This window comes from Drosophila biarmipes, chromosome 3R (assembly GCF_025231255.1).
Source record: "Drosophila biarmipes strain raj3 chromosome 3R, RU_DBia_V1.1, whole genome shotgun sequence".
In the NCBI taxonomy this organism is placed as follows: domain Eukaryota; kingdom Metazoa; phylum Arthropoda; class Insecta; order Diptera; family Drosophilidae; genus Drosophila; species Drosophila biarmipes.
The window spans coordinates 12,457,420-12,482,165 of NC_066616.1; the positions used below are offsets into that span (position 1 = coordinate 12,457,420).

Consider the following 24,746-nt stretch of genomic DNA (forward strand, 5'->3'; position numbering starts at 1 on the left):
TAGGTGTTCTATAATTTATCTGGATATCATTAAATGATATTTAATATATATATTTCATGTGCCTCGTTTGGTTTTCGTTTGTTTACAAAGAGCATTACATTTTGGAGCTTTCCTAAGCCTGTGTTTCAAGATCCATAACGATCCTAAAGAAAATCTCCTTTTAAAATTAACGAACCTCTTCAAAAGTATTGATGTTATTTTAATGTTAAATGTTAATGTTTGGACTCCACATTCTCTGACCCCAAACAAAAAACAACATTTTATCCAAATAAGGAAAGAAAGTTCAGAAGCGTTTTTCTAGACTAGTCCTTAAAGATCCATTATAGACTCAATAAAATTAGTTTTTAAGCATACCTCTAAAAATACTTTTCTTATCATTTTAATGAGAAACAAATGCTTCAAAACAAGCACAGATCTGCCCCAGAAGACAGAATTAACATATTTTGGAAGAAAAATGAAGAAACAAACCTTCACCATTGACATCATTAGCGAAAAGTGCCTTGAAAACTTGCTCTGCCCCCTTTTACTCCCTCGGGAAAAATAGTTATAAATGAACTCGCCACATTTTACACACAACTGTTTATTTAATTGTTAAACAAAATATATATATACGTTTGCATGTATCAGTTGTAAAACTAATGATTATATATAGGCATAATTAATATTAGACTTTATTCAGTTTTTTGTTGCTTCAGCCAAACGTGGTTTCTAAAAACTCATTCAAGTATGTATAGGTCTTGCTAATGGTTTATCGAAGAGATATATCTTTATATGCATGCGTAGAACTAACAATAATTGATGGCCTGCCCCAAAGGCATGACAAGTTTAAGGTGATTTTTGTTTTTTTTCCGTTTCTGGGGGACAATCACACATATTCGTACATACGCACTAAGCACAACTTATAATTAGTGATAGAAGAAATGTACATTTGCGCAAATCAAACACAATTACAGCAAAATTAGGAGTATGATGCGTGGGCAAAACAAAAAGCATAAATTAATTACAGTAAGCTGCTCGGTTTGGAGAGTCTAATATAGGGGGACATACAGGGGGATCGGTAAAGGATCATTCATTCAACTTTTCAATATACTTACAACTGCGGTGATTATAAATAAAGTATGCTAAAAGTATGATACAAATTTCTTTTGCTCTCATTTCTTTATCTAATAAAAACAAGTGTTCGAACAACAAAAAATTTAAATAAAAACAAAGACAATGATGTAAAAAACTATTGCAAAGGGGAGCGAGGGCGGGGCGGGGCTAGTTGTGTTGCCTTAGCAAGCGATCTTGTTTCGGCCGTCGACATTTACGAATCTCATAAGTTTTGCAAGAATGATAGTAATTTCGTTTCGTAATTTTTATTCGATTCCAGATTACGCAACGAATGCCGCTCCTCGGGGAACAGATGCAACTCGTACGGCTTGTTGGCCTTGTTCAGAGCACTGATCAGCCGGGAGGTGTGGCAGAAGTGCACGTTCTCGTCGATCAGGCCGTGGATGAGCAGCAGGCGCTTGTCCCTGGTTGGAAGATCAAGTGAATAATTAAAACCGTTCACAAAGTAAATGTGTGCTTTATACTCACTCTTCGGGAAACGAGTTTACGTATTCGAGCACCGATCCGGCCGAGTAACCGGCCTCGTTGTTCTGTGGCAGGTCCATGTACCGCTCCGTGTAGCCCGTGTCGTAATACTCCCAGTTGGTGACTGGCGCCCCGGCGATGGCCACTTTGAAGATTTTCGGATATTGAACCAGGCCCATCAGGCTCAGATAGCCCCCTGCAATAATGGCAATCATATTACAATTTGAAAACTAAAAAAGTGAGAAACAAGTTACTTAAATTTAAATGCAACGGTCATTGAATGTTGTTGAAATCCAGATATTTCGGGTTCTTTAACAGCTAAGAGTTTAACAACTTATATACCTTTGTGCCAATTCAGAATGACTTGCGCGCTGATTAGATTATGGAATATGCAGTATACTTCCCCCTACTATCTTCTAATTGTAAATCTACTATCAACGAAGCCGACTTCTGTAGGCTCTATTATCATAGGATGATAACCGATAAAACTTACCGTAGGACCATCCATGAATAGCCACGCGATCCATGTCAATGTACCCCAGCTGGTCGGCCAAGATGCGCAGTGCGTCCACCTGGTCAGTCAGCTCCACCTGACCCATCCGTCCGCGGATGTGGCTCTCGAACCTCTTGCCACGATGCCGAGATCCACGGGAGTCGATGCAGATGACACAATATCCCTGGGCGGCCAGCATGTGCATCCTTAACTGATGCTTTCCCTAAGAATTAAAGATAAACAGATAAGTTCAACAACGCGCCACTAGATTAACTGCTAGCCAACCCACCTTAAATGTGTTGTTTACGGTCTGCACCTCGGGTCCTCCGTAAACATTGAGCACCGTGGGATACTTGACACCCAGCTCAAAATTGTGCGGCTTGAAGACCATGGCATAAACGATATCTCCCGACGGCAGCTGGGGCCGGAAAATTTGTGGGCAGTACTGCGGTTCCGGCTTTCCGCCTTCGTGGAGATAGCCTACCAGTGATATCTGAATGCCGTTGACTCCGCCGTTTGAGCATGTCTGATTTACGCGCATCACCTTGCAACTGGGCAGCCGCTCGATGTTACAATAAACGAGCAGCATCAACTGGCATTGCTGTGGGAAATAAGAAACGAGCTCATTAGAATGGGCAAACTGAAAGCTTAAGATTAAGCTTTGCTTTATAATATAGCATACTTTTTTGGGCTACTCTTTTTTTAGCTCTCTTGAACAACTCTCTCACCCCAACACTTTTTATCATCCCTTGATACGTACATCATCAAATTCCACGAGGTAGGAGTATCCTGGCTCCGTGAGAAGGCGGATGTGCTCGGGCCGTTCCAGGCTGACAACGTAGAGGTGTTTCTCCAGCGGTGTATCGCGCAGTCCGACGAAGTACACAAGTTTGTTCGTCTTGTCCACCCAGAGGTTCCTGGCCAGCACCTCCCACTCTCCGCTGGTCAGAGCCACCTTGTTGAGGATGCGCTGTTGCAGCGCCGACTGCTCCACGAAGCTGGGTTGAGCAGCAGCCGATCCAGCGTCCGGCTGGCCATTAGCTTGGCTCAACATTAGACTCGCGGTGACCAAATAAAGGTGCCGGAAACCCGTCTCTTCTGATGCCCAAAGGAAGGTGACGCTCGTCTCCGTCAGCTCCAGGAAGTGAAGCATGTCGTGCACGTTGATCCAGCTCTCCGACCGTTCCGTGTATATAACCTGTAGGGGTGTGATTGTGCGACTGTACAGGCTGCGCCAGCTGTGGTCGCCTATGGAGTCGGTCGGCGTGGATACCTGACTGCTGTAGGACTCGCAGAAGTTATCCAGCGGTATAAGGATTACATCCAGTCGCTGTTGCTTCCGATCCAGTCCCTGCACCCATACACTGGTAAGATAAATTGAACAATAAATTAATAAATAGGGTTCGCCACAGCATTTACTCACTATTTAGCATCCGGTGTCCAGCCGACACGCACAATATACTCAAGCCAGCTGAAAACGGCCAACAGGGAGTAGGGCAGATCCTTGATGGCAATTTCGCTGACTTGCAGTGCCTCGTTCAGTACGAATTGGACGAGCTTGAGCTTTGACTTGGCATTGGGGCTGCCGGTGCGTGGGAAGCGGTACTCGTCTACCCTGCCGTGCACGGCCGTCGATGAGGGAAATGTGTAAACCGAGACCTCCGACTCATCCACCTCCTCGTAGACAATGCGGTAGATGCCGTCATTGGAATGTGGCTGCCACCAGAAGCCCTGGTAACGGCTAAACTCCTCCTGCATCACGTAAGAGGGCACGCCGGCGCTCAGGGCATCGTCCACATATGAGTTCCGCACGGTGGTCGTGTAGGTGAGACGCTTCTCGTGCCCGCTCAGCGTGTGGGTAACGAACAAGTCGCAGTCGCTGATGTAGGCTATCATGTCGGAGTTCTGTGGACAAATCTGCGGGTCCAAGGCTGTCCATTGAGGACAGGTGCGCAGCTGCGTGGGAAACAGCAATCCAGACTGTCGACAGAGAATCAAACGATAAAAGGTATTAACATATTTGGATTATATTCAAAGGGATTTAAATATCTCACTTTTTTTGTAACACCGTTCAAAGAAAATAATACTCACATTATATCCTGTGTCCAGACACTGGTACAGGTCGTTGAAGCAGGGAAACACCAGCTTTCCCGAGGGCTTGTGCAATTCGTAGCAGGTGATGCCCCAGGTGGAGAGGCGCTTCCGCTCCTGCAACAGCTGGAACTCCCGCGCATAGGGACTAGCCGTTCCACTGCCGCCGCTGCCTCCACTACTTTGAATGGGCTGCTGCAACAGTGGACTCCACGGTAGTCTGTAAACATATATCGTTAGTTATGAAGCTAAACTCAGCAGAATATATGTGCACTCACCTTGGCCTGAGCAGGGAATTGAAGATAAAGGCCGTCTGCTGGCTGCTGCTGGTGGGGGATCCTGCAGTCAAAGTGGGACTCCCGGCAACCGATTCACTCGCCTCCAGGCGCTGAACCAACAGATGTTGCTCCTCCGACTGCTGCAGATTGATGTCCGCAAAGAGCAGAGTGGTCTCCCAGCTCTGCGGCGGAGTGCCCAGGAAGTAGCACCTGGCACGGCCATCGGAGAGGTGGCGAAACTGCACATTGGTGGGCACCATGGAGGAGAGGTTGCACATCTTCTTGCGCATCTCCTGCACCACCATCTTGTTCTCGGCCCAGCTCTTGTTGGGCGTGGGCGCGGCGATGTGCCCGTCGTTGTCCACCGCATCGTCCTCGTCCTCCTCGCAATCGTCGCACTCATCGTCGCCCTCGTCCGCGTCCAGGCCGTGGGGCGGGGTGCCGCTGGTGGGTGAGCTGAGGTGGTTCGTGATCACAGAGGCGGCCGCCACCACCACCTCGGTGGTTGTGGCCGTGGCCGCCGCAGCGGCGGCTTGAATGGGTGAGGTGATCGAGTTGAGGGCACTGCCAATGGAGGAGTACAGGGTGGTGCCCATGCTGGTCAGGCTGGCTATGGAGTGGGTGGAGCCCGGTGTGCTGGCGGCGCTCTGGCTGCTGCGGTCCATCAGCATGTGGGAGCTGGTGCCTCCGGCCACGCTCACTGCTGTGGAGACGCGGGCCGTAAATCCATCCAGGAGATTCACAAAGGACGTGGCCGCCGCATTGGTGATGCTGTGGCTGCGGTGGTGGCCACCGCCTCCTCCGCCATTGTTGTTGTTCCTGCCCAGCTGCGAGGCTGGTCCTGCATCCTGCTCTAGGCCCATCAAGGTGGTGTTCGCATTCGGGCCTCCGCTTAGACTCACGCTGAGCGGTGGACTGGGCGAGGAGGGCAGGCGGTTCCTCTGCTGCTGTTGCTGCTGCTGCTGTTGGCTCGACTGACTACCCTGGCTCCTTCTCTCCATGGTGGGTTTCTGCGAGCTGACCCAATTCGGCAGCGAATCCAATCCAAACCACGTACACACACAAAGTTTCGGTGCCCCAAAATGTACTCGACGTACTCACGCACACACTCGCACTCTCGCTGGAGCACACAGGCACTCGCACACACGCACACACTCCCTACCGCTCACGCACACACCCACAGGCGGCCCTGTTGTGCTGGTTTGTTATTGTTATTTCGCTTGGCATTTGCCGTGCAATCCACCGATTTTTAAACAATTCTCGCTGCACTCTGTGGCCTGATGTTGTCCGCACTGGTATTTTCCACGCTCATCGCTCTGGGTCTTCGTCTCTGCTTTTTGTTGCTGCTGGCTGCCCTTGTTCTTGTAGTTGTTGTCGTTTTTGCTACTCTGCCGTCGCTGTCGTTGTTGTTTTTCTTGTGCGAATTGTAAAAAGTGAAAGTCGCACCGTGCGGCCAATAAACAAAAGAAGGGCCAGTCCGTGTTCTCGGTCTGCTCCGCGTTCCGCTGTGCCAGCTAGGGGCAATCTCAAGCCGAATTGATTGATCTAATTCGGTTGTTCGGAACGGAACTGCAGGTAAATTAAAAGAATGCACGAAAGATATACGATACTAGGTGCCCGTGCGGGATTGACCTGGCACGGAGCTTCGGTCACACTGTCTCGCCGGACTCGGAGGTGGCACCAGCGCCTAGGGGTGGGCGAAATTTTGTGGAATCATTGCGGCGATATATCGCATGGGGAAGATATCCATTTATTTAAATTTAATTATTTATTCGGTAAAATAATGATAAAAATTATCACCTCGTGTTACTGTAAACGAAAATAATTTTTTTTCAAATTTATATTTTGTATACAATTTCCAGCAATGTTCTTATGGCATCCAATAGTGTTCAATATAATTCTAAAATGCTTTACAATTATTTGTGGCGCTCTTTAATTTGTTAAGCTAAATTTTAATCTTTCCCCTCTTCTTATAAAATAAATAAAAAAACAAACAATTCAAATTTGCCGCCTTTTCAAATTTTCAGAGGTCCACACTGGCCCCATTATTACAAAGTGGTTGGCAACGCGATTGCAATAGTTCACAGCTAAATCTGGAGTGGTAACACTTTTCACCTTAAACGTTTATTTCGCGATTTGTAAGTCTAAACAATCAGGATTCTGCCTGTAAATAATCTTAATACCTAAAAATATTTTACTATTTATAAGCAAACTAAAAAACACCACTTAATAGTTCTAAAAAAGTCGTAAATAGCTGGCGGCAACAGGAGGAACGCACGTGTTCGAGAACGTGTGGGCTTTGTTTACCTTAATTGATTTGAATTGGCTCCAATCACGCCGAGATGATACGAAAGGTGCCGCTAATTGTGATTTTGGGCTCCACGGGCACCGGCAAGACGAAGCTCTCCCTGGAATTGGCGGAACGCTTCGGGGGCGAGATAATCAGCGCCGATTCTATGCAGGTTTACACCCACCTGGACATTGCCACCGCCAAGGCCACCAAGGAGGAGCAGTCCCGGGCTCGACACCATCTGCTGGACGTGGCCACCCCGGCGGAGCCCTTTACAGTCACACACTTTCGCAATGCCGCTCTGCCCATCGTGGAACGCCTGCTCGCCAAGGAAACTCCTCCAATAGTCGTTGGCGGCACCAATTACTACATAGAATCCCTACTCTGGGATGTCCTAGTGGACACGGAAGACAAAAAGGCTGACTGCAATCCTCCACGTGATCACCTTAATGACTCAGATATGAATGCCATGTCCACCCAGGACTTGCATCGTCACCTGGCCAAAATCGACGCCGGTAGTGCAAACCGCATTCACCCCAACAACCGGCGCAAGATTATCCGGGCCATCGAAGTGTATCAAGGCACGGGTCAGACTTTAACCAAGAAGTTAGAGGAGCAGCGAGCCCAACCAGGTGGAAACCGCCTGGGAGGACCCCTCCGCTATCCCCACATCATCCTGCTGTGGCTGCGCTGCCAACAGGAGGTTCTCAATGCCCGCTTAGACTCCCGCGTAGACGGTATGCTAGCTCAAGGACTCATCCGCGAGCTACGCCAATTTCACATTGCCCACCAGGCCACTACTGTTCAGGCGTATACCTCTGGTGTCCTGCAGACCATAGGATACAAGGAGTTTGTACCCTACCTTCTAAAGTATGACCACCAGCAGGATGAAAAATTAGAAGAGTACCTTCGGAATCATAGTTACAAGCTACCCAGTCAAGACGAACTGAGGGAAGATGGTCTTCCAGACGGCTTGAATCTCCTACGCAGCTGCTGCGAGGAACTAAAGCTCGTTACGCGGCGTTACTCCAAAAAGCAGCTGAAGTGGATCAACAATCGGTTCCTGGCCAGCAAGGATCGTCAGGTACCAGATCTCTTCGAGCTGGACACCAGTGATGTGGCAGCTTGGCCGGAGGCAGTGTATCAGCGGGCAGAGACAATCATTGAGAGCTATCGCAATGCGGCCGAATGCGAAATTAAGCCAATGGCCAAGAGGGAGCATCCCGGAGCGGATTTGGATGAGGAGACTAGCCACTTCTGCGCCACCTGCGAACGACACTTCATCGGGGAGTATCAATGGGGATTGCATTTGAAGTCTAACAAGCACAAACGCCGAAAGGAGGGGCAGCGCAAGAGGGAAAGGGACCAAGAAATGAAGCTTTCAGCGGATCAACTTCAAGCGAAGAAGCAGAAGGGAGAGGAGGAGGCTCAGCAGCCACCCAGCCAAGTCAATGATACTGATAAGGAATTGTAAACCCAGACACGGCTTGGCAATAAATAAACCTACGTAAATTTGAGTCGATTGTTGTTGTTTTGAATACCAATCCGGTCCCACCTATCTGCTGCTGATGCAAGCGGTTTGAGGAGTACCTGATAACCCTACACCTCTCTAATGGGGACCATAGACCGCAAGTGGGAGGTCGTTGCCTAGCCAGAAAAGCGAAAACGCGTAAACATGTTTGTGCACCGAATAACCAGCCCACATTCGCAATCGCCCACTGACTGTTCTTGTCTTTCATTTGCATTTCAGTTGCCCAGCGGTTCAGACGCAGTCAGCAGAAAATCAAGGCATCAACCATGAGTTCCAGCAAGATTGGTGAGTCTGCAGGGTTCTACAATCAGAGAATATCTAACAAATCCTATCTCCCCCAGCTCTCCTCAGTGTGTCAGACAAGACGGGTCTGCTCGACTTGGGCAAGAGTTTGGTGGCCCTGGGCTTTGACCTGGTGGCCAGTGGAGGCACTGCAACCAGCTTGCGTGGCGCTGGCCTGAAGGTGAAGGATGTCTCGGAGATTACCGGAGCCCCAGAGATGCTGGGCGGCCGTGTCAAGACCCTCCATCCGGCTGTGCACGCTGGCATCTTGTCCCGAACCACTGACTCTGACCTGGCTGACATGCGCAAGCAGGGATTCGATCTCGTCCAGCTGGTGGTCTGTAATCTGTACCCCTTCGCTAGCACCATAGCTAAGCCGGATGTTACGCTGGCCGATGCTGTGGAGAACATTGATATCGGAGGTGTTACCCTGCTCCGTGCGGCGGCCAAGAATCATCAGCGGGTTACTGTTGTCTGCGAGGCAGTGGACTACGACCGTGTGTTGTCAGAGCTGAAGGCTTCGGGGGACACAACTGTGGAAACTCGCCAGGCTCTGGCTCTCAAGGCATTCACCCACACAGCCAGCTACGATGACGCCATATCGGATTACTTCAGGAAGCAGTATGGATCGGGTGTGTCCCAGTTGCCTCTGCGTTACGGCATGAATCCACACCAGAAACCGGCGCAGTTGTACACCCAGCTGGCCAAGCTGCCCCTCACGGTACTGAATGCCTCACCAGGATTCATCAACCTGTGCGATGCCCTCAACGGCTGGCAGTTGGTCCGAGAATTGAAGCAGGCTCTTCAGCTCCCGGCGGCCACCAGTTTCAAGCATGTGTCTCCGGCTGGAGCAGCTGTGGGAGTGCCTCTCAATGCGGCCCAGGCTAAGCTCTGCATGGTTGACGATCTGTACGAGCAACTGACGCCGCTGGCTACGGCCTATGCTAGAGCCCGTGGAGCTGACCGCATGAGCTCCTTTGGCGACTTTGTGGCCTTGTCCGACGTGTGCGATGTGGTCACCGCTAGGATTATCTCACGAGAGGTTTCGGATGGCATTATTGCTCCCGGCTACGAGCCAGAAGCTTTAGAGATCCTTAAGAAGAAAAAGAACGGTGGATATTGCATTCTGCAGGTAAGATTAATGCTTCAAAAAGTTATGTTTTTGTATATTAAATTTAGTTATTGTATATTTCAGATGGATCCCAACTACGAGCCTTCCCCGGTGGAGCGCAAGACCATTTTTGGACTTACGCTGGAGCAGAAGCGCAACGACGCCGTCATTGGCCCCTCGCTCTTTGCAAATGTGGTGAGCAAGCGTGGCCCTCTGCCCGAAGCGGCTGTGCAGGACCTGATCGTGGCCACCATTGCCTTGAAGTACACCCAGAGCAACTCGGTGTGCTATGCCCGTGATGGCCAGGTGGTAGGCATCGGAGCCGGCCAGCAGTCGCGGATTCACTGCACCCGTCTGGCAGGCGAGAAGGCGGACAACTGGTGGCTGCGTCAGCATCCCAGCGTGGCCGGCATGAAGTTCAAGGCGGGCGTAAAGCGGGCGGAGATCTCCAATGCGATCGACAACTACGTAAATGGAACGGTGGGCAAGGACATGCCCCTATCGCAGTTCGAGGGAATGTGAGTTTCTGAGATAAAGCAAGTATTTTGTGTCTCTAATCCTACTGTTTTTATAAAGGTTCGATAAGGCGCCAGCCCAACTGACCAGCGAGCAGAAAGTGGAGTGGCTGAAGCAACTGAGCGGTGTGGCCCTGGGATCCGATGCCTTTTTCCCCTTCCGTGACAATATCGATCGTGCCAGTCTGGTATGTTAGTTAAAGCCTTCTTCAAAGTTCCAATATTAATGGTCTTATCTATTTATTGTACAGAGCGGTGTCTCCTACATCGCCAGTCCTGCTGGCTCCACCAATGATGCTGGTGTCATCGCCGCCTGCGATGAGCACGGCATCATCATGGCCCACACCAATCTGCGATTGTTCCACCATTAGTTCGATGCAGTCGAATATTAACGCTTATATCAAACTAATCAAAAATAACCCAAGTGAAAAGACATTCTGAAAATAGGAAGCAAAAGCTTATGTCTGCAATACGAGAAATACCCTTTTTATACCAACTATTTTTGATAACGTTTTTAGTGTTTTAAGAACTTTTATACTATAGATGTAACGAATCCTTGTTAGACAACCCCTTAAACTGCCCTTTGTCCATTCCAAGTACAATAAAACCACTTGCCTTTAGTTAAACGAACGCTGCCTCGACTAAACACTATTTATTTCAAGAATTAGTTTCTATGGAATGTACAGTTATCGGGAGCCATGACCATCGGAGTTCCAGATCCTGGCCAGCTCCAAGTCGCGGCGGTGGGCCTATCGGCTTCGCTGCCTCCGACAGGCGCCGCGACAATTGCACAAAAAGACGATGAAGGTGACGAAGAAGACGAGCACCGAGCCCAGCACCAGGGCCACCGAGGTGGTCTGGTCATAGCTGGGCGTGGGATCCAGCACGTGCTGCTGGGGCAGCAGCTCGAAGTCGACTAGCACTTGTGTGCCGTTGGGCGGCGGGCAGGGCTGCTGCACGATAATCTCCTGGTGCTGCACCTGCAGTTTGTTTATGAATATTATTTAAGTAGTTTGAAAATAATAAGATAGTCCTTTGTAGGACACCCACCTGCTTATTCCGGCACAACTGCAGTCCGGCGGAGTTGGACAACGTCTCGGCACTGTACTCATCCTGCACCAGGACAGGCAGGAGCCATCGTTCCGGCGAGACGAACTGCAGCCAAGACCAGAACTGGGCCAGGTTCTGGGGATGCACCAGATAGCCACCCACTGCAGCCGTTGCCAGGCTGATCAGCCCGTTGACAATGCTCGCCGAGACCTTGCAGGGCAGCAGGTGGGCACAGAACAGGGCCAGTGTCTGGATGAGCGTCAAGTAGAGCAGCATGTAGCCTGCGGATCAAGAAAGGCATTTATCAGGATGGTTTTTTTTATACGAAATATGGTTATGAAGGTAACTTACCCATGTACAGGTATATGCCCGTATCGCTACTGTTGGAATAGGTGTAAAGACCCGCCATGCTGTGGGCTGGCAGCAAGTAAGCCAACCATATGCATAGACTGGGAAACAGGCCCAGAAGACTCTGCAAGAATTTATATCCATTATATTTAACACAAATAATTATAGTTTTATAGCCCCTTACCTGCACGATGATGTAGAGGCTGCGCGTATAGAGTCCCAGGCGGATGTCTCGCTCCGCATGACGGCGGTCCTCCTGCGTGTCCCTGATGGTCAGCATGACCAGTGGCCAGTAGACCAGCACCATGACGCAGTGATGGTAGCCCAGTCGATCGTGGTAGCTCAGCTGCGGATCGGAGGCGGGCACATCCCAGAAGATGCAGCCAATGCAGAGCGACAGGACGGCGGCGGCGATGAGCTTGCTGATCCAGGTGAGCAGTGATCCTGGCTGCTTGTAGCCGGCGAATCTCTTGATCAGAGCACTGATCTGGCCAAAGAAGCCCGCCTTTAGAGTGAAGTTGGGCAGCGAGGCGGGCGGGGCAGCCAAGGGAGGCTCCGAATTTATCTGATCCCAGGCGTTGGCCAGGGATTCAATGCGCGCGGAGGACTCCAGCATGGCGGCCGCCGAAAGGTCGTCCAAGGTGACCAAGTCCACTAAGAGAATGTGCATTACTCACTATTACATTTTTAATGAACCCAATGACTTACAGTAGTAATCGGCTGGGTTCTTGAACGGCGGGCACGGATAACCCAGCTGTCCCATGTGTCGTGGCAGATCTGCTCGACTGCCGGAGAAGACGGTCCGTCCGCCTGAGAGCAGCAGGACTCCAGAGCACATGGAGAGAATCTCGAAGGTGGGCGGCTGGAGCGTCATGATCACGATGCGACCACCGCTGCACCATTGACGCAGGTACTCCACCAGGAAGAAGGTGTCGAAGATGTCCATGTTACTGGTCACCTGATCCAGAATTAGGAGCGAGGATTGCGCCAACAGCTGGCAGGCCACACTCAAGCGCTGCTTCTCCGAGTGGGTCAGTGTGGACACATTGGAGGCACGCACCGTATTCAGCCCCAGATCCTCGATAAGCACATCCATGCGCTCCTCCAGATCGCTGCGATCCAGTGGACCTCGCAGCGCGGCGTGGAAGTTCAGGGTGCACTGGACACTCATCCGGGGATCCAGGGAGGAGACTTCCAGGGCCGGAACATAGCTGCAGAGCTCCCGCAGACCGCGGCGACTCACCTGCTGTCCATTGATGAGGATCTCCCCGCCCAGCCGCTCACTCAATCCCGCCAAGCACTCGGACAGGGCACTTCCCTCCCGCTGCGAGGTGGCCATGATGGCGAACAGATCTCCGGCCTTGGCCTGCATGGACACACCGCGCAGGCAGGGATTCACGTCGAGGCAGTGCACCTGGATGTTCGGGTAGATGAGGCCCATGCCCGACTGCTTACGGCTGCCTGGGTTGTGCCCATTTCCGTTTCCATTTCCGTACTGCCTGGAGCTGCCGTACAGCCGTGTCTCATTGTAGTCGTATCCCATCCCACCGCCATCCACCTGGCTCAATCCGGCGCCCAGGAGATCCGCCTCGCTATGCGACCTGTGCCCGTAGTGCTTCCCGTTGCCCATGTACTGCTGCTGGTGCATCTGGTGGTGGTGCTGACCCACCGCGATGCTGGCCCGGCTGTTGGCCTGACGCAGTGCAGCCGCCGGAACACCCCCTCCTCCCATCTGGGCCCTCGACTCAGGACGCGAGTGCGGCATGCCGCCGATGGCACGGAAGTCGGACTCGCTGCGGTACTTCCGGAGATTGGGCGGCACCCTGCTGCGGGTCGTCTCGTTGTCGCTGCTGTCGTACCCACTGCTCCCGGCGCCCGCCGGAGCCCCCGAGCTGTCCCGGAAGGCGCGGTTCACCCTCCCACGCACCCCGCCAAGGGCACTGGACCCGCCGTGACCTGGTCCCGGACCTGGACGATGCGAGCGCTGCGATCCGGCGTTCGGCGGAAAGACGCGCGGCAGTCCAAACTTCAAGTATGTGTACATATTTGAGCCCAGCGGTGATCTGAAAGGGTTAAGCATTGTGCGTTGTTTTATCTCATAATATCAAAAACTATATTTTTAAGATTTGTATAACATTTTTCACTAAATTATCTTTCCTTTTTAACCTTAACTTTAAAGTTAGATATAATATATATTATTAGAAAGAAGAGTTTTCTGGCTTATCCTTGAGTTATTCGATAGAATGTTAGGAATAGTTTAAAATGGGCGCTGATGACCCCATAAAGCTTCTTATTCATGATACGTTATATAATCTTAGTCAGGAGCGTCTATTTTTCTTATAACCACATTCCATAACAATTTTTTGTCCAGAAACATCTGCTTTTATATGACATTGGGTATACTAACATTCCCCAGTGCTGAGATCATATAATCACATTTTAACGCTTAATTATGCTTAATAATGGTTTATTCAAATAATGTCTGGGATTACTCACTTGGGTCCGTAGCGCGGATGATTTAAGATTGATTGAACTGTGGTATCGCGTAGCTGGAAGTTTCCATATGGCAGCGGTGATTTGTCCGACGAGCCCAGAGCCGAATCGGTGAAGTCGGAGTTCAGGTTTTGCCTATTAATGGGGGGTATTTGAGGAGAAGATGGAAAGCGCTATAGAGAGGTGCACTGGGCGGCTGCAGTTGCGGTCAGCTGGCCATGATTGGAGGGCTTGGCCATGGCTCTTCAATTAGCCATTTATGGCATTTGAACTTCCGTTGGCTGCGGTTAAGTCAACCGTCAAAACTCCGATCGACAGGTGCGGCTGGAGCCAGTGGCTCCCCCGCCTCCTTCCGCCCCAGAGACCGCACCCATGTCTGGGCAGCTGATAGCTCGATATCTGGATATCTGGATGTCGGGGTTCCCCCTCTTTACCACTCACCTGTAGATGGACCAGGCGTGCAGATCTTCGGAGGCCGCCGGTGGCAGCGGAGTATTGGGGCCGTGGGGCACCGAGTAGCGTCGCTCCTCTCGTGACATCTTCTTGCCGCTCGAAAAGTTGCTCAGCTCCATGATCTGCTGGAGACACGGAGCGGGTTAGAGAGTTCGGCCCAAAATATCAAGCTAATTCCGAGCTAAACTGGGTCAAGAATGCTGCGAGAATGGCTGCGCTATTATTACTCATAATTGGCGGGAATTAGCCTAATGACAATGCCCACACATCCACACTTCCACACGCAGTGTCAGCTGAAGTCGAAGTCGCATTCGGATTTGGAATTGGAGTCGCATATTCGCAGCCATTGTCATGCCAAAGGCGGAAATTGTGTCGGATGTGATACGAGGCGAACTTGAGACACCCTAACAATGACCCACTCGCGGCTCCCTCGGTTGTTAGGCAATCAAATATATTTTTTATAAATATTAAGGTTCTTCCATTTAATATATTAATATATAAAAAGAATGGAGACAAAAATAACAGCTACATCATAATTACTTATAAACTTACAAATACTGCAATTTTAAAAATGTATGAAATAAGAATTAGGATATCTTCATTTTGAAATATGAATAAATGACCTTAGTCTCTTGATATAAATTTAGAATTTAAATGCAATTTTTATGGTAACCCATTTGTTTCGGTTACATTTAAGCAGTGTATTATTTTATGGCTAGTCTTTATACCCCAAAGACAAAAGAAAGGCAGTTTTTACAATCGTATTATCACGCTGTTCTTTTGTCATTGTGCAAACCTAATATCTTTTTTGGGAATCTTAATCCGAGCAAGTGCACGAAGCCCCAAGACAATGATACCTAATCGGGTGCTGTCTTTCGGATTTCCATCTTTGTGTCTTGAGGAAATCCAAGGCGCAGGGCGGGAGAACAAAGCGCAGCTCATTTGGACACGGCCTCTGGGTTTTTAATTGCCAATGCAGGCCCCCCAAAAAAGATACAATATCCATGCAAATGAACTGCAGCTTGTCTAGGCAGCATTATGCAAGCGGCGAACGAAAGGTAGACAAACTAATGCAACGCTGTCGCCGGATTTTGTGTACTCCAACTGGATGCAGTGCAGCGAGCCGTGCGGATTTCCGTTTTGCTAGCCGCAGAGATTACGTGGTCGAGTGTTCTACAAGTGCGGCGAAAGTGAGCGGCTTCAGACACTCCAACTTCAAGACATATTCGCAATTGCAAGCTCCACTAGGCAGCCGCCGAAAGTGAAGCTGTGGTTTCGGAGCCGGGATTGGGGGGCGGTGCCCAAAAGATGAAAGCTGGCGCATGGATTACGGCATTCTGTGGAAAATGCTTTCGCCCATCTACCACCGCAGATTATCATAAGATATTAAACATTTTTACCACGGAACTCGAGTTCGGCCGGTGTATTAACACTTTTAATTGCGTGTTAAATTCGCCTTAATTAAAATCACTTGTGCCATAATCGCCTAAACGGATTTTCCTCGCAGTTCAACGCATTTACTCGATTTTGTTTGTCTGCCAGCGTTTTTGTTTATTATTATCATTTCTTTCCCCAACAATTATTTGCCTCTGTTTTTTATGTACCTTTTCTTGGCCGTAACCGTTTTTGCCGGGGCCCCTTGGCTTTTAGCAGCACTTGGCACAGAGTGAAAGTGAAGTCGGGGAAGGTGGTCTTGATACCCGCGAGAGCCTGCTACAGTTCAGACTTCCAGTCCAGGCATCCCAGAAACCCATACACAGTTGCAGTCACAGATACTGGTACTAAACATGTGCACTAAAAATATTTCCCAAGGGAGTGTAAGGCCTGCACTGCAGTACATCTTACTTTTCCTTTTTAGCTGTCTTTAAGATTGAAATTATGAGATGTCCAATAGGATTCATAATACGTTAGTTTTATTTCAAGGATAGTAACTTATAATCTTTAATAACTATATAAGGTAACCCATTTTAAATGGGAAGATCTACAGACATAAAGTTCCAAAAACTAAAATAGTTGGAAATAGTTAGTAAGAAATAGTCGATCATAAAGTTTTTGAATTATTCATTAAAGAAACCAAGTAAATAATCACTAATCTTTGTATCTGGTTTAACGAAGAGTTAGTGCTTTTATATTGAGTTTACAAATTTCTTGTTTATTTCTTTCTTGAACCCAGTAACAAATTCAAGTGTATTCATACTGAAAACTGGGCAGTCTATATGGGCCGCAAAGAAAGAGACGTGTGGCATCTAAAGCGGCGCTTTGTTGGGCTGCCTGTAATGAATGAATGGTATTGGGGGCAATGATACGGCAGCGACCACGACAGCGGCATTGATTTATGTGATCACGCGGCTCGGTTGACTTCGCAGCCGATATCTAAGTATCCCGCAGTACGCGTATCTGTATCTAGCCACTTCCATTGTTCGCACAAGTGCGTGAAGCAAAAACATTGCGAATGGCAGTTAAAAACCGACAGCTGAAAGTGGAGGAAAGTGAACAAATGATTAAAGTGACTTTTGGTTTTTAGCTCAAGTCTCCCACTTGCATTTTGGACTATCAACATCAAGCTGATTAGTTTGTTTGGCTTGGGAATTGAATAGATACCATAATTACCACTGATTATTATAATTGTTTGCTTGAATCGCATAATAAAAGATACTCCAATTAAACTTTTTTTTAATTTAGTACTTAAGTGTGTGATGATTACTTAAGATTGCTTGCTAAGATGTTTACCAACTCATTATCAAAAACAAGAATGCAAACTTCTGCTTCAGCACGTTTTGGAATTAAGAAAATGCAAGGTAGACTTATGCTTATGAGAAGTACAACCTTAATGGTAAAAAAATGGGAATATTTTAAAATTAATGATCGGTTGAGTACCTACATAATAATTGTTTTAAAATTGTTCACATCTGATTGTAAACAGATTTCCATAGCTTGAAGGGAAATGTGATTGTTTAGTTCCCATAATAGCAAGAATCAGTGGGTTACTGGGTGGCATTCCACACCTATCTGGCCATAAGCCAAGCCTTAGCCGACTTTATCAGATCCGAATATCCGAGCTTGCAACATGGAAAACTGGATGCAGCTGTGGCCAAAATCCAGGCAAGGTTCCGCTGCAGTTACAGCTGCAGTCGGCCAGAATTATATCATAGACTCGATGGCTTATGGCTTACGGCCAAGTGGGTCACCCGATCGTTGCATGATCGGTCAGGGAGACGGAAACCAAAGCCGAAGCTAGCGGATATTTGCCTGTCAACGAGGCCGGCTGCTGCTGGTGTGAATAAATCACACAATGCGCTAAGTAATTGGTCATAAGCAACGGTTATTGGCAATGGCTTAGCAGTCCATTGGCCGATTAGGCCAATTGGCAGGCAGGCGGTCGGTTGACTTGGCCAAGACGCTGCATATGCGGACGGCGGCGGAGTCCCGTTGCTGTCATGCCGCATTCCCGTTGGCCAAGATGCCACGTCGGTTGACAAGTCGAGAACCGTTTGCCGCTCTCACATGACCATTGATGCAAAACTGCAGTTAGACACGAGCTGCGACCACGATGACTCCGGTTCCGACTCCGCTTTTTCGGTCACTGCTCGCCGGCTTGCGCGCACATTTTATGATTTAATGGAGCGCGCCCAAGTGGCTTTCAAGTGGTCCCAGTCCCAGTTCCCGCACCCCATAACCATTTGCTGCTCTCTCTCATGGATGGATTGTACTCTACTGGCCTGAAAGATGGCTCGCTGGTACTCGAAAGATGTGTGATTGGGTCTGCTAACGAGACCTGACCTGCGGTTCAGCAGGCCCAGCCATTTCCATTCCCACGCAAAAGCCAATTAAACTGGGTTGCTAGGCTCTTCATTTCACTGCCCAAAACTGGTTCCCTGGACATGTAGGCAACAGGTGGGTCACTCAGACTCACTCCCATATCCAAAGCGGGCCTCTGATTGCCGCCGACAGACTGACTGAGTGACTGAATGACTAAATGACTAAGTGACGAACTGACGGACTGGGAAGATCTCGCTGAGAAAGTGAAACTCTTGTGGCATAATTTGTAGTTGCTGCTGCTGCGGCGGCACACGGGGCGTATGATAAATGCCTACAAAATATTTTCCGACTGCCTCAAAGTGGGTCACAGTTGCAGTTTTGTAATTTGCGATTAATAACACAAGCGAAACTGCACACACAACGACGCTCGAATGCACTCAGAGCCGTAAAGATTTTATTAAACTGGGAAAATGCTGATTTGACATGGGAAGACAAAAGCCTAACTGCATAAGCTCTAAGGCTAAATAGGAGAATTCACTTTCAATTCTTGGAATTAACGTTTTTAGAAAGTTGGTATCGTAGTTTTACTTTTTAAATATTTAAGATATCCAATTAATCGCTGATAAATTGGGAAATTTATTCAGTATAAAGTCAAATTTCAAACGCTATTGGTAAGTTGTATATGTTTTTCTCCGAGAAATTTATTTATGTAATGCTTTACCGGCTAATTTTAAGTTTCTTCAAATGGCTTTCGTATTTAAAGTATCAAGATAAAAACCAAATGAAATAAAGATGAGAAATCCTGATTAAATGGGATGATTTCCCTTAAAGAAGTATTTAAAGTCTCCGTGAGTCATTAAAAATACGCAAAATTCTTAAAGAAACAGCAGAACGCAAAGTCACTAATGTGTTAAGCCAGAAACCGGAATGGGATCACGTAGGCTGATAATTTTAGATACATTCGCATGGTCAAAGGGGAAATACCCTTCTCAGGACCAGCAGAAATGTATCCATTTTTTGATGGGGCGGGCCTGCTTCGAGCGCTGACTAATGCCATTGCCAGTTGCAAATTTATAATAAACAAATTAAACGATTGCCAGCCCGTGGCCAACATTCCTCGCTCCATTCCGGCGACAAAGCGGTTTGTTGAACTGGCCCGTCGTCCGGTTCGGAAAGATGAAATTTTTGTGATTATAGCTGGGGAGGAAAGGCAAGATGAGAGGTTTTGTGTGTGTGTTAATTGAACACTCGGGTTCCAGAGATTTTTGTTCGGGTTTTTGTTTGATTTTTAGCACGTTTTTTGTGCCTCCGTATCGCATCGTTGTCGTTGGCCGGCAGAAGCCAGTATGCAAATTGCTGGCCACGTTGTGCGATAGATGCTCACGCTTTCAGCCACTGGCCTCCGTGGCGGATGAGCGACAGTCAGTCAAAAACGACGAGCACGCAGCGAGGAAATCTCCAAGCTGCCGCAGCATTACGACTTGTGAAAGTTTCGGCTGCGTAAATTGATTATGAGTGGGTAAACGTCGCCGAAACACGGGCAGAGATGGGTCCAGGCCCAGCAGGTGAATGGATGCACGGCGAGAAAAATTATTAGGAGAGATTATAATATTTATACATTATAATATATTTTGTTTGATTTGAAGTCATGGCGTTCATTTTGAATCAAAGGATGCTTCTAAAACTAATATAATCTTAAAGAAGAATCTTAGTTTTTTTACTCGTAAATATTTGAGGGATGACAACTCTGAATGCGTCAGTTCGAAGTTATTTACGTTTTCTCCATCTCCCAAGTAATTGATTGATTCAACAAACCCTATGAACTGTCAACAAAAGCTGCGAGAACTAGAAGGGAGAATGATTAATTAAATAATGACTAATGGGAATCCAAAGCCGCAGAAACTGACCCGATTTGTGAGCCCGTCGCCGCTGGGGCTAATGAATCTGGCCCACAAATCGCCATCGAATTGGGCAATATCCGAGTTGCGAGGCAGGGGCATAACCAGAAATGAGTTAACCGACGCGCTGGCAGAAATGCGAGCACAAGAATTCCGCTGACGTCGCTCTGACTGTGACCCCAAAAAGTCGAGCTAATGTCATGCCGTCGACGAATATTCGTCATGGCTGCATAGCCCCCACCGCCACCGTCGAAACCACCGCGGTGGTCTCATTTCAGCGGATCGGCTTTCGGTTTCCAGCGCTGCGGCGTTCAGTTTTCGCTTGGTGGCTAGAAAACTCAGGCAAGGTCAGTTTTATTAATTGCCCAAACGGCGTACGAAACTTTGCCTCAGTTTCGGGCATCTTTACAGGCAATTAACGGCGAGCAGAAACCAAAACAAATCCCCGGCCGAAACGAGTCGCAACAAAACACTTTCCTGTATTGCAACAGACTTGTGAAAGTGGCCAACAATTGTGGGTAAAATTTGCATGCTAAAGCCAATCCCGCCGCGCCCACTCCCCGTTGGACTCCTCCACAAGGCACGTGTGCCACCAGGCTAATTGACATAAATTCCATGGCAAACCAAACGAAAACAGAAAAATGGCAATTTTCCCTGCGTTGCCGTTGCATGCATAAAAATGCGACAGACAGGCGAATTTGGCCAAATTCCCGAACACACCCAGAGACCCAAAGACCCGGTCTTAGGCGCCAACGCCACACTCAGAAAAATATATCACCTTGTCCGAAGGGAGTATGTATGAATTTCGTTCGGAATATAATGTATACCAAGCAAATTATCCGCCTCATCAGTCTCGATTATAACTTAACTTTTTCCATCTTCAGGTATATTTTCAGGGAAAAATAAATTAATGGCTCATTAAATTTCATTATAAATACATTTAACACTTTAATACTTTTGATACTGATACTGAATAATATAATATGCCATATTTTTCGTCAGATAATTCAATCTTCATTCTTCAAATGTTATTTTTTCAAGAATGAGATTAGGGATGCAGAGCTTTATCCAGATAAATTTAGTCGAAGTTCTATGTTACTTATAACCCTTTTATACTTTTGAAATAATCCCTATTTTAAAGAGAACTTAATTAAAGTGAAAAGGGGGGAGGCCAAGTGTGTGACATGGATTTTAAGAGCGATTTATGCGGCTCACGTCGGCGGTATCCATGTCACATCATCTCCGACTGCGACTCCGACTCCGACTCCGGGCGTTCTGGTTCTATGTCAGAGGCATGTCTGAGCCGTGTCTGCGAACCTGGAGTGAAATGAAGTGAAGTTCTTTCTTACGGCCATAAAAGTCACGAAGTGTGTGTAGCAGCGCGGCTGAAATGTACTTTCTTCGCCTAATTATGCAGCTGTTCTGCTTCTGCCGCTGCGGCCTCTTCTTTTTCCTCGGCTCCACTGTGTTAATTTAATTACAATAAAAAGTAAATTAACTGGCTGTGGCCCCGTAGCGTATCTATCAATGCCCACAATTTTCATGGTCGCAGCTTTTAATGGCCCCGCAGTGGGGGAGAGGGCCGTGCAACGGGGCGATTTCGAATTTGCATTTCCTGCTCGTTGAGTTTTCACTTTGCCGATCCAGCGGGCAAGGGTCTCTTGGTTTCTTAGTCGCATCGTCGTCACTCCGTTGGCCCGCCGCTGACTTCATCCAGCCGGAGATCATTAAATGCAATGATTCACCCGTCTCGGAATAGCCAGCGACTGGGTTCAATTGAAAATACCCCGAGATCGGGGGTCCGCGGGAGCCAGAACAAGTTTTGGCCAACAAGATGCAGCCACACCTAGGCAGAACCAATCGAAACCCCGCCCAGGCCCAAGACAAAGACCAGATACCATGCGGCACAGACCACATACCATACACCTAGGCCAGCTACCACCCCACTCCAGTTTCGAACTCACCACAAAGCCATAACTGACAATCAATTCAACTTAAGCTGGGCTTTTCGCCGCGGCTTCGTCTCCTCGTCTAGCCCCGCGTTGCTGTCCTAAGTCTTTTGATTTGTCTCTGTTTCTTTGCTGAGTTTGTTTTTTCTTTTGGACTGGAATTGAAATTGTCGAAATTGAATTACGACCGCTCCGAGATCTTGTCACTGCCTGGCGGTCCGCTTCTAAACGATTTTTTCTCTGTTTCGGCGTCGTTGTTACTTCGCAGAGACCCAAACAGCAGCCACAAATCATCGGGCCCCGTTAGCGGCCATAATAATACTGTTAACTAATTTACGCCGCCGCGGCGGCAAAAACAACAATGGGAAATTGAAGGAAAACAATCCAGCAAGTCAGCGCGAAGAACCAGAAATCATTTTGGGACTTTTTCAATGAGCTTGGCCATGGCTTTAACAGCATTCTAACGGGCCGGCCAACGTGACAGGGCTAATTAGGTGCGAGAATCTTACCAAGGGGCTGCCGACAGGGAGGCTGGGAATTTGCATTGCGAGGGGCCAAAGGCATTAGGTTGACAATGATCTGCAGTCGGGGGCCCTGAGAATGGTGCTAAGCGCCCTGATGGCCAAATCGCCATTAGCCCGCGGCTCCCATTCGATGGGAAATCAAGTTTCGCGGCACGAAATTTTGAAAGTGATTGTGAGCGCAGATTGGCAGCTGCATCGAAACTGCAAAATGAATGTGAAAGTTGCTTAGCCGCGTGGTTATTCTTTATGAGCCGATATGGCAAGAGTACACTCAGAAATAAGGTATTTCTCCCTCGTTGCAAGAGGTTTCCGTCGGACCTGTTGTGGCTTTCACATCTGGTTGGGTAATAAATATAACAAAGACAACAGTAATTCGGGTCACAAAAATGTGTGACGATCTTCAATAATTTAACCAAAAGTAAACGAAGGAATTTAGAATTTAATTGCCTGTTAAAAAATATATTTTTATCCCCCGAAGGAAAGTAGAGCTATCTAAAGTAAAGTTGCAGTGCTCTGACAACTTTATTACTTTAGAACGCGTAGATATGTGCAAAAATAAGTGCCCATAAATGATGCCTGCATTTCTAAGGGCGCATAAACATATATTTATGTGGCTAAACTATAAACATAAAAACAAATAATGGCAATAGAGCTCTATCTTGAGGCTTGAGGCTGTTTTTACGAGGAAATGACCAGACCAAGACGATGCTGGCATCTGCGGGTAGAGCAAACAACCAGCGATTCCGGAGAGCCAAGAACCCAGCTCCGCAAAGGCAAAGCCAAAGACAGCCGGCCAAACAAACAAACAAACTGAAACTCGTATCTGTGAGATACACACTCGCACACAGTAGGAAAAACTTGTTATGTTATGATATTTATGACTCTGGAAACTATAATTGGGATTATATCAACATTTATATAAGTGATATGATATAATTAAAACCTTTTATCAGATATATTAAAATATTTTTGAGTGGTTTCAATATTTTTCAAGAAGATATACATCGACATTTATATGAAAATTATCTTTTTTACAAATTATTTAAACTGCCCATTTCGATTCAATATCGAGCTCCGGTTTTTCTCTGTGCAGCGAAGCAGTGAGCTGCAGAGAAATAAAAGACAAGACAAGCCGAGCACCAGCACTTGGCTGTTTGTGCGACTCCCGCTTTGGCTGGCACTTGGGTTCTGGTTTTGGCTTTGGCTTTAACTACAACTTCACTCTGGCTCGGATCGCTCGGATCGCTCGGTTCTGCAGGGAGCAGAGAGCACACAGCAGGCAGCAGGGAGCTGAAAGCAGGGCGCTGAGCGAGCGGCCAAGAAGTGCTGCAAACGGTGGAGGCTAAGATACATTTGCTAGACAAAACCCGCTCGCGGGATCTTTGACCTGCGATGGTGACGACCGCGCGAGCAGAACAGAGGAGTACGAAAAGAACAGAGCCAGAAGGTACGGAGGTATACCTATGGCAGGGAAGAGAACGTGGAGCGCGGTGGTCGGGGATGTGGATGTGGAGGCTCGTTGAGGTGGCAAGTGCTGGTCGCTTGCCTTAATACAATTAACAGTAAATTCCAGTTGGCCAGTTGGACTCTAATTAGCCGCTCGGCGACACTCATTCATGACTTAGAAGCAGCAATACAGCACTTACATTACAATGTCGATCTGCTGGCTACACCGATGTCTGCATATTTCACACAGACCATATAGACACACAACAGCACTACACTCCGCACACGCCACTTGTATTTTTGCCACTTTTTTCCTCCTTTTCGTTGGTATCTATTGGGTATTTCGCGAGTCAACAAGTAACCACATTTGCATGCACTTCCCGGAGGCCATTAAATATATTCGCCTGGCACCAGTATATGTACTTTTGTTGCCCGTTAAGCCGTAAACATTTCAATTAGATTTCCATAAGCGTTGAATGTTCTCTGCTGTTATTTTAGTCACTTTCTGCTGGGAATTATGTGTTGGGGCGCCGCCAGAAAAAAAGCGATCGACGCGAACCGCGGATCGGTGGAGGCAACTCTCTCGGAGCTCGGCTCGCAGCGAACTGATCTGAACTTGGCCTCGGCCGCCATCTTAGCCCGCTTGCTGCGGCTGGA

At 48.0% G+C, this 24,746-nt stretch overlaps 4 protein-coding genes across 5 annotated transcripts; 2 read left to right on the forward strand and 2 right to left on the reverse strand.

Annotated features, from left to right (window-relative positions):
- Window positions 1-564: 564 nt before the first annotated feature.
- LOC108031832 (dipeptidyl peptidase 9) lies at window positions 565-6,082 on the reverse strand. The gene is made up of 8 exons (XM_017105575.3): window positions 4,441-6,082; window positions 4,163-4,382; window positions 3,495-4,051; window positions 2,832-3,435; window positions 2,361-2,672; window positions 2,072-2,294; window positions 1,582-1,774; window positions 565-1,517 (listed from the first exon to the last, which is right to left on the reverse strand). Exons 1-8 carry the CDS (start codon window positions 5,439-5,441, stop codon window positions 1,316-1,318), a joined length of 3,312 nt encoding a protein of 1,103 aa, XP_016961064.1. The 5' UTR covers window positions 5,442-6,082; the 3' UTR covers window positions 565-1,315.
- Window positions 6,083-6,506: 424 nt separating this feature from the next.
- LOC108031716 (bifunctional purine biosynthesis protein ATIC) lies at window positions 6,507-10,799 on the forward strand. Its single transcript, XM_017105385.3, has 6 exons — window positions 6,507-6,578; window positions 8,481-8,546; window positions 8,603-9,675; window positions 9,739-10,172; window positions 10,231-10,357; window positions 10,421-10,799. The coding sequence occupies exons 2-6, from the start codon at window positions 8,528-8,530 to the stop codon at window positions 10,538-10,540; spliced, it is 1,773 nt and encodes a 590-aa protein (XP_016960874.1). The 5' UTR covers window positions 6,507-6,578; window positions 8,481-8,527; the 3' UTR covers window positions 10,541-10,799.
- LOC108031717 (tRNA dimethylallyltransferase) lies at window positions 6,617-8,247 on the forward strand. Its single transcript, XM_017105386.3, has one exon. The coding sequence runs from the start codon at window positions 6,783-6,785 to the stop codon at window positions 8,202-8,204; it is 1,422 nt and encodes a 473-aa protein (XP_016960875.1). The 5' UTR covers window positions 6,617-6,782; the 3' UTR covers window positions 8,205-8,247.
- LOC108031715 (ATP-binding cassette sub-family G member 8) lies at window positions 10,786-24,703 on the reverse strand. Of its 2 annotated transcripts, none has more exons than XM_017105382.3 (8): window positions 24,290-24,703; window positions 14,502-14,638; window positions 14,064-14,195; window positions 12,276-13,630; window positions 11,752-12,221; window positions 11,571-11,691; window positions 11,220-11,500; window positions 10,786-11,149 (listed from the first exon to the last, which is right to left on the reverse strand). In XM_017105382.3, exons 2-8 carry the CDS (start codon window positions 14,630-14,632, stop codon window positions 10,919-10,921), a joined length of 2,721 nt encoding a protein of 906 aa, XP_016960871.1. In that variant the 5' UTR covers window positions 14,633-14,638; window positions 24,290-24,703; the 3' UTR covers window positions 10,786-10,918. The 2 variants fall into 2 exon arrangements, with proteins under 2 accessions (XP_016960871.1, XP_016960870.1); XM_017105381.3 differs by having other exon boundaries at window positions 14,502-14,635; window positions 24,290-24,702.
- Between the last annotated feature and the right edge of the window lie 43 nt (window positions 24,704-24,746).

Bases quoted from the DNA above. Each gene is read 5' to 3' on its own strand.
- LOC108031832 (XM_017105575.3), bottom strand. From the start codon at position 5,441: ATGGAGAGAAGGAGCCAGGGTAGTCAGTCGAGCCAACAGCAGCAGCAG. The intron at 4,052-4,162 runs GTGAGTATTATT...CTCTGTCGACAG, and splicing joins GTCTGGACACAGGATATAAT to TCTGGATTGCTGTTTCCCAC. The intron at 3,436-3,494 runs GTGAGTAAATGC...TTATCTTACCAG, and splicing joins TGGACACCGGATGCTAAATA to TGTATGGGTGCAGGGACTGG.
- LOC108031717 (XM_017105386.3), top strand. From the start codon at position 6,783: ATGATACGAAAGGTGCCGCTAATTGTGATTTTGGGCTCCACGGGCACC.
- LOC108031716 (XM_017105385.3), top strand. The intron at 10,173-10,230 runs GTGAGTTTCTGA...GTTTTTATAAAG, and splicing joins CTATCGCAGTTCGAGGGAAT to GTTCGATAAGGCGCCAGCCC. The intron at 10,358-10,420 runs GTATGTTAGTTA...TTTATTGTACAG, and splicing joins ATATCGATCGTGCCAGTCTG to AGCGGTGTCTCCTACATCGC.
- LOC108031715 (XM_017105382.3), bottom strand. From the start codon at position 14,632: ATGGAGCTGAGCAACTTTTCGAGCGGCAAGAAGATGTCACGAGAGGAG. The intron at 14,196-14,501 runs GTGAGTGGTAAA...CCCCATTAATAG, and splicing joins CACGCCTGGTCCATCTACAG to GCAAAACCTGAACTCCGACT. The intron at 13,631-14,063 runs GTGAGTAATCCC...TAACCCTTTCAG, and splicing joins CATCCGCGCTACGGACCCAA to ATCACCGCTGGGCTCAAATA.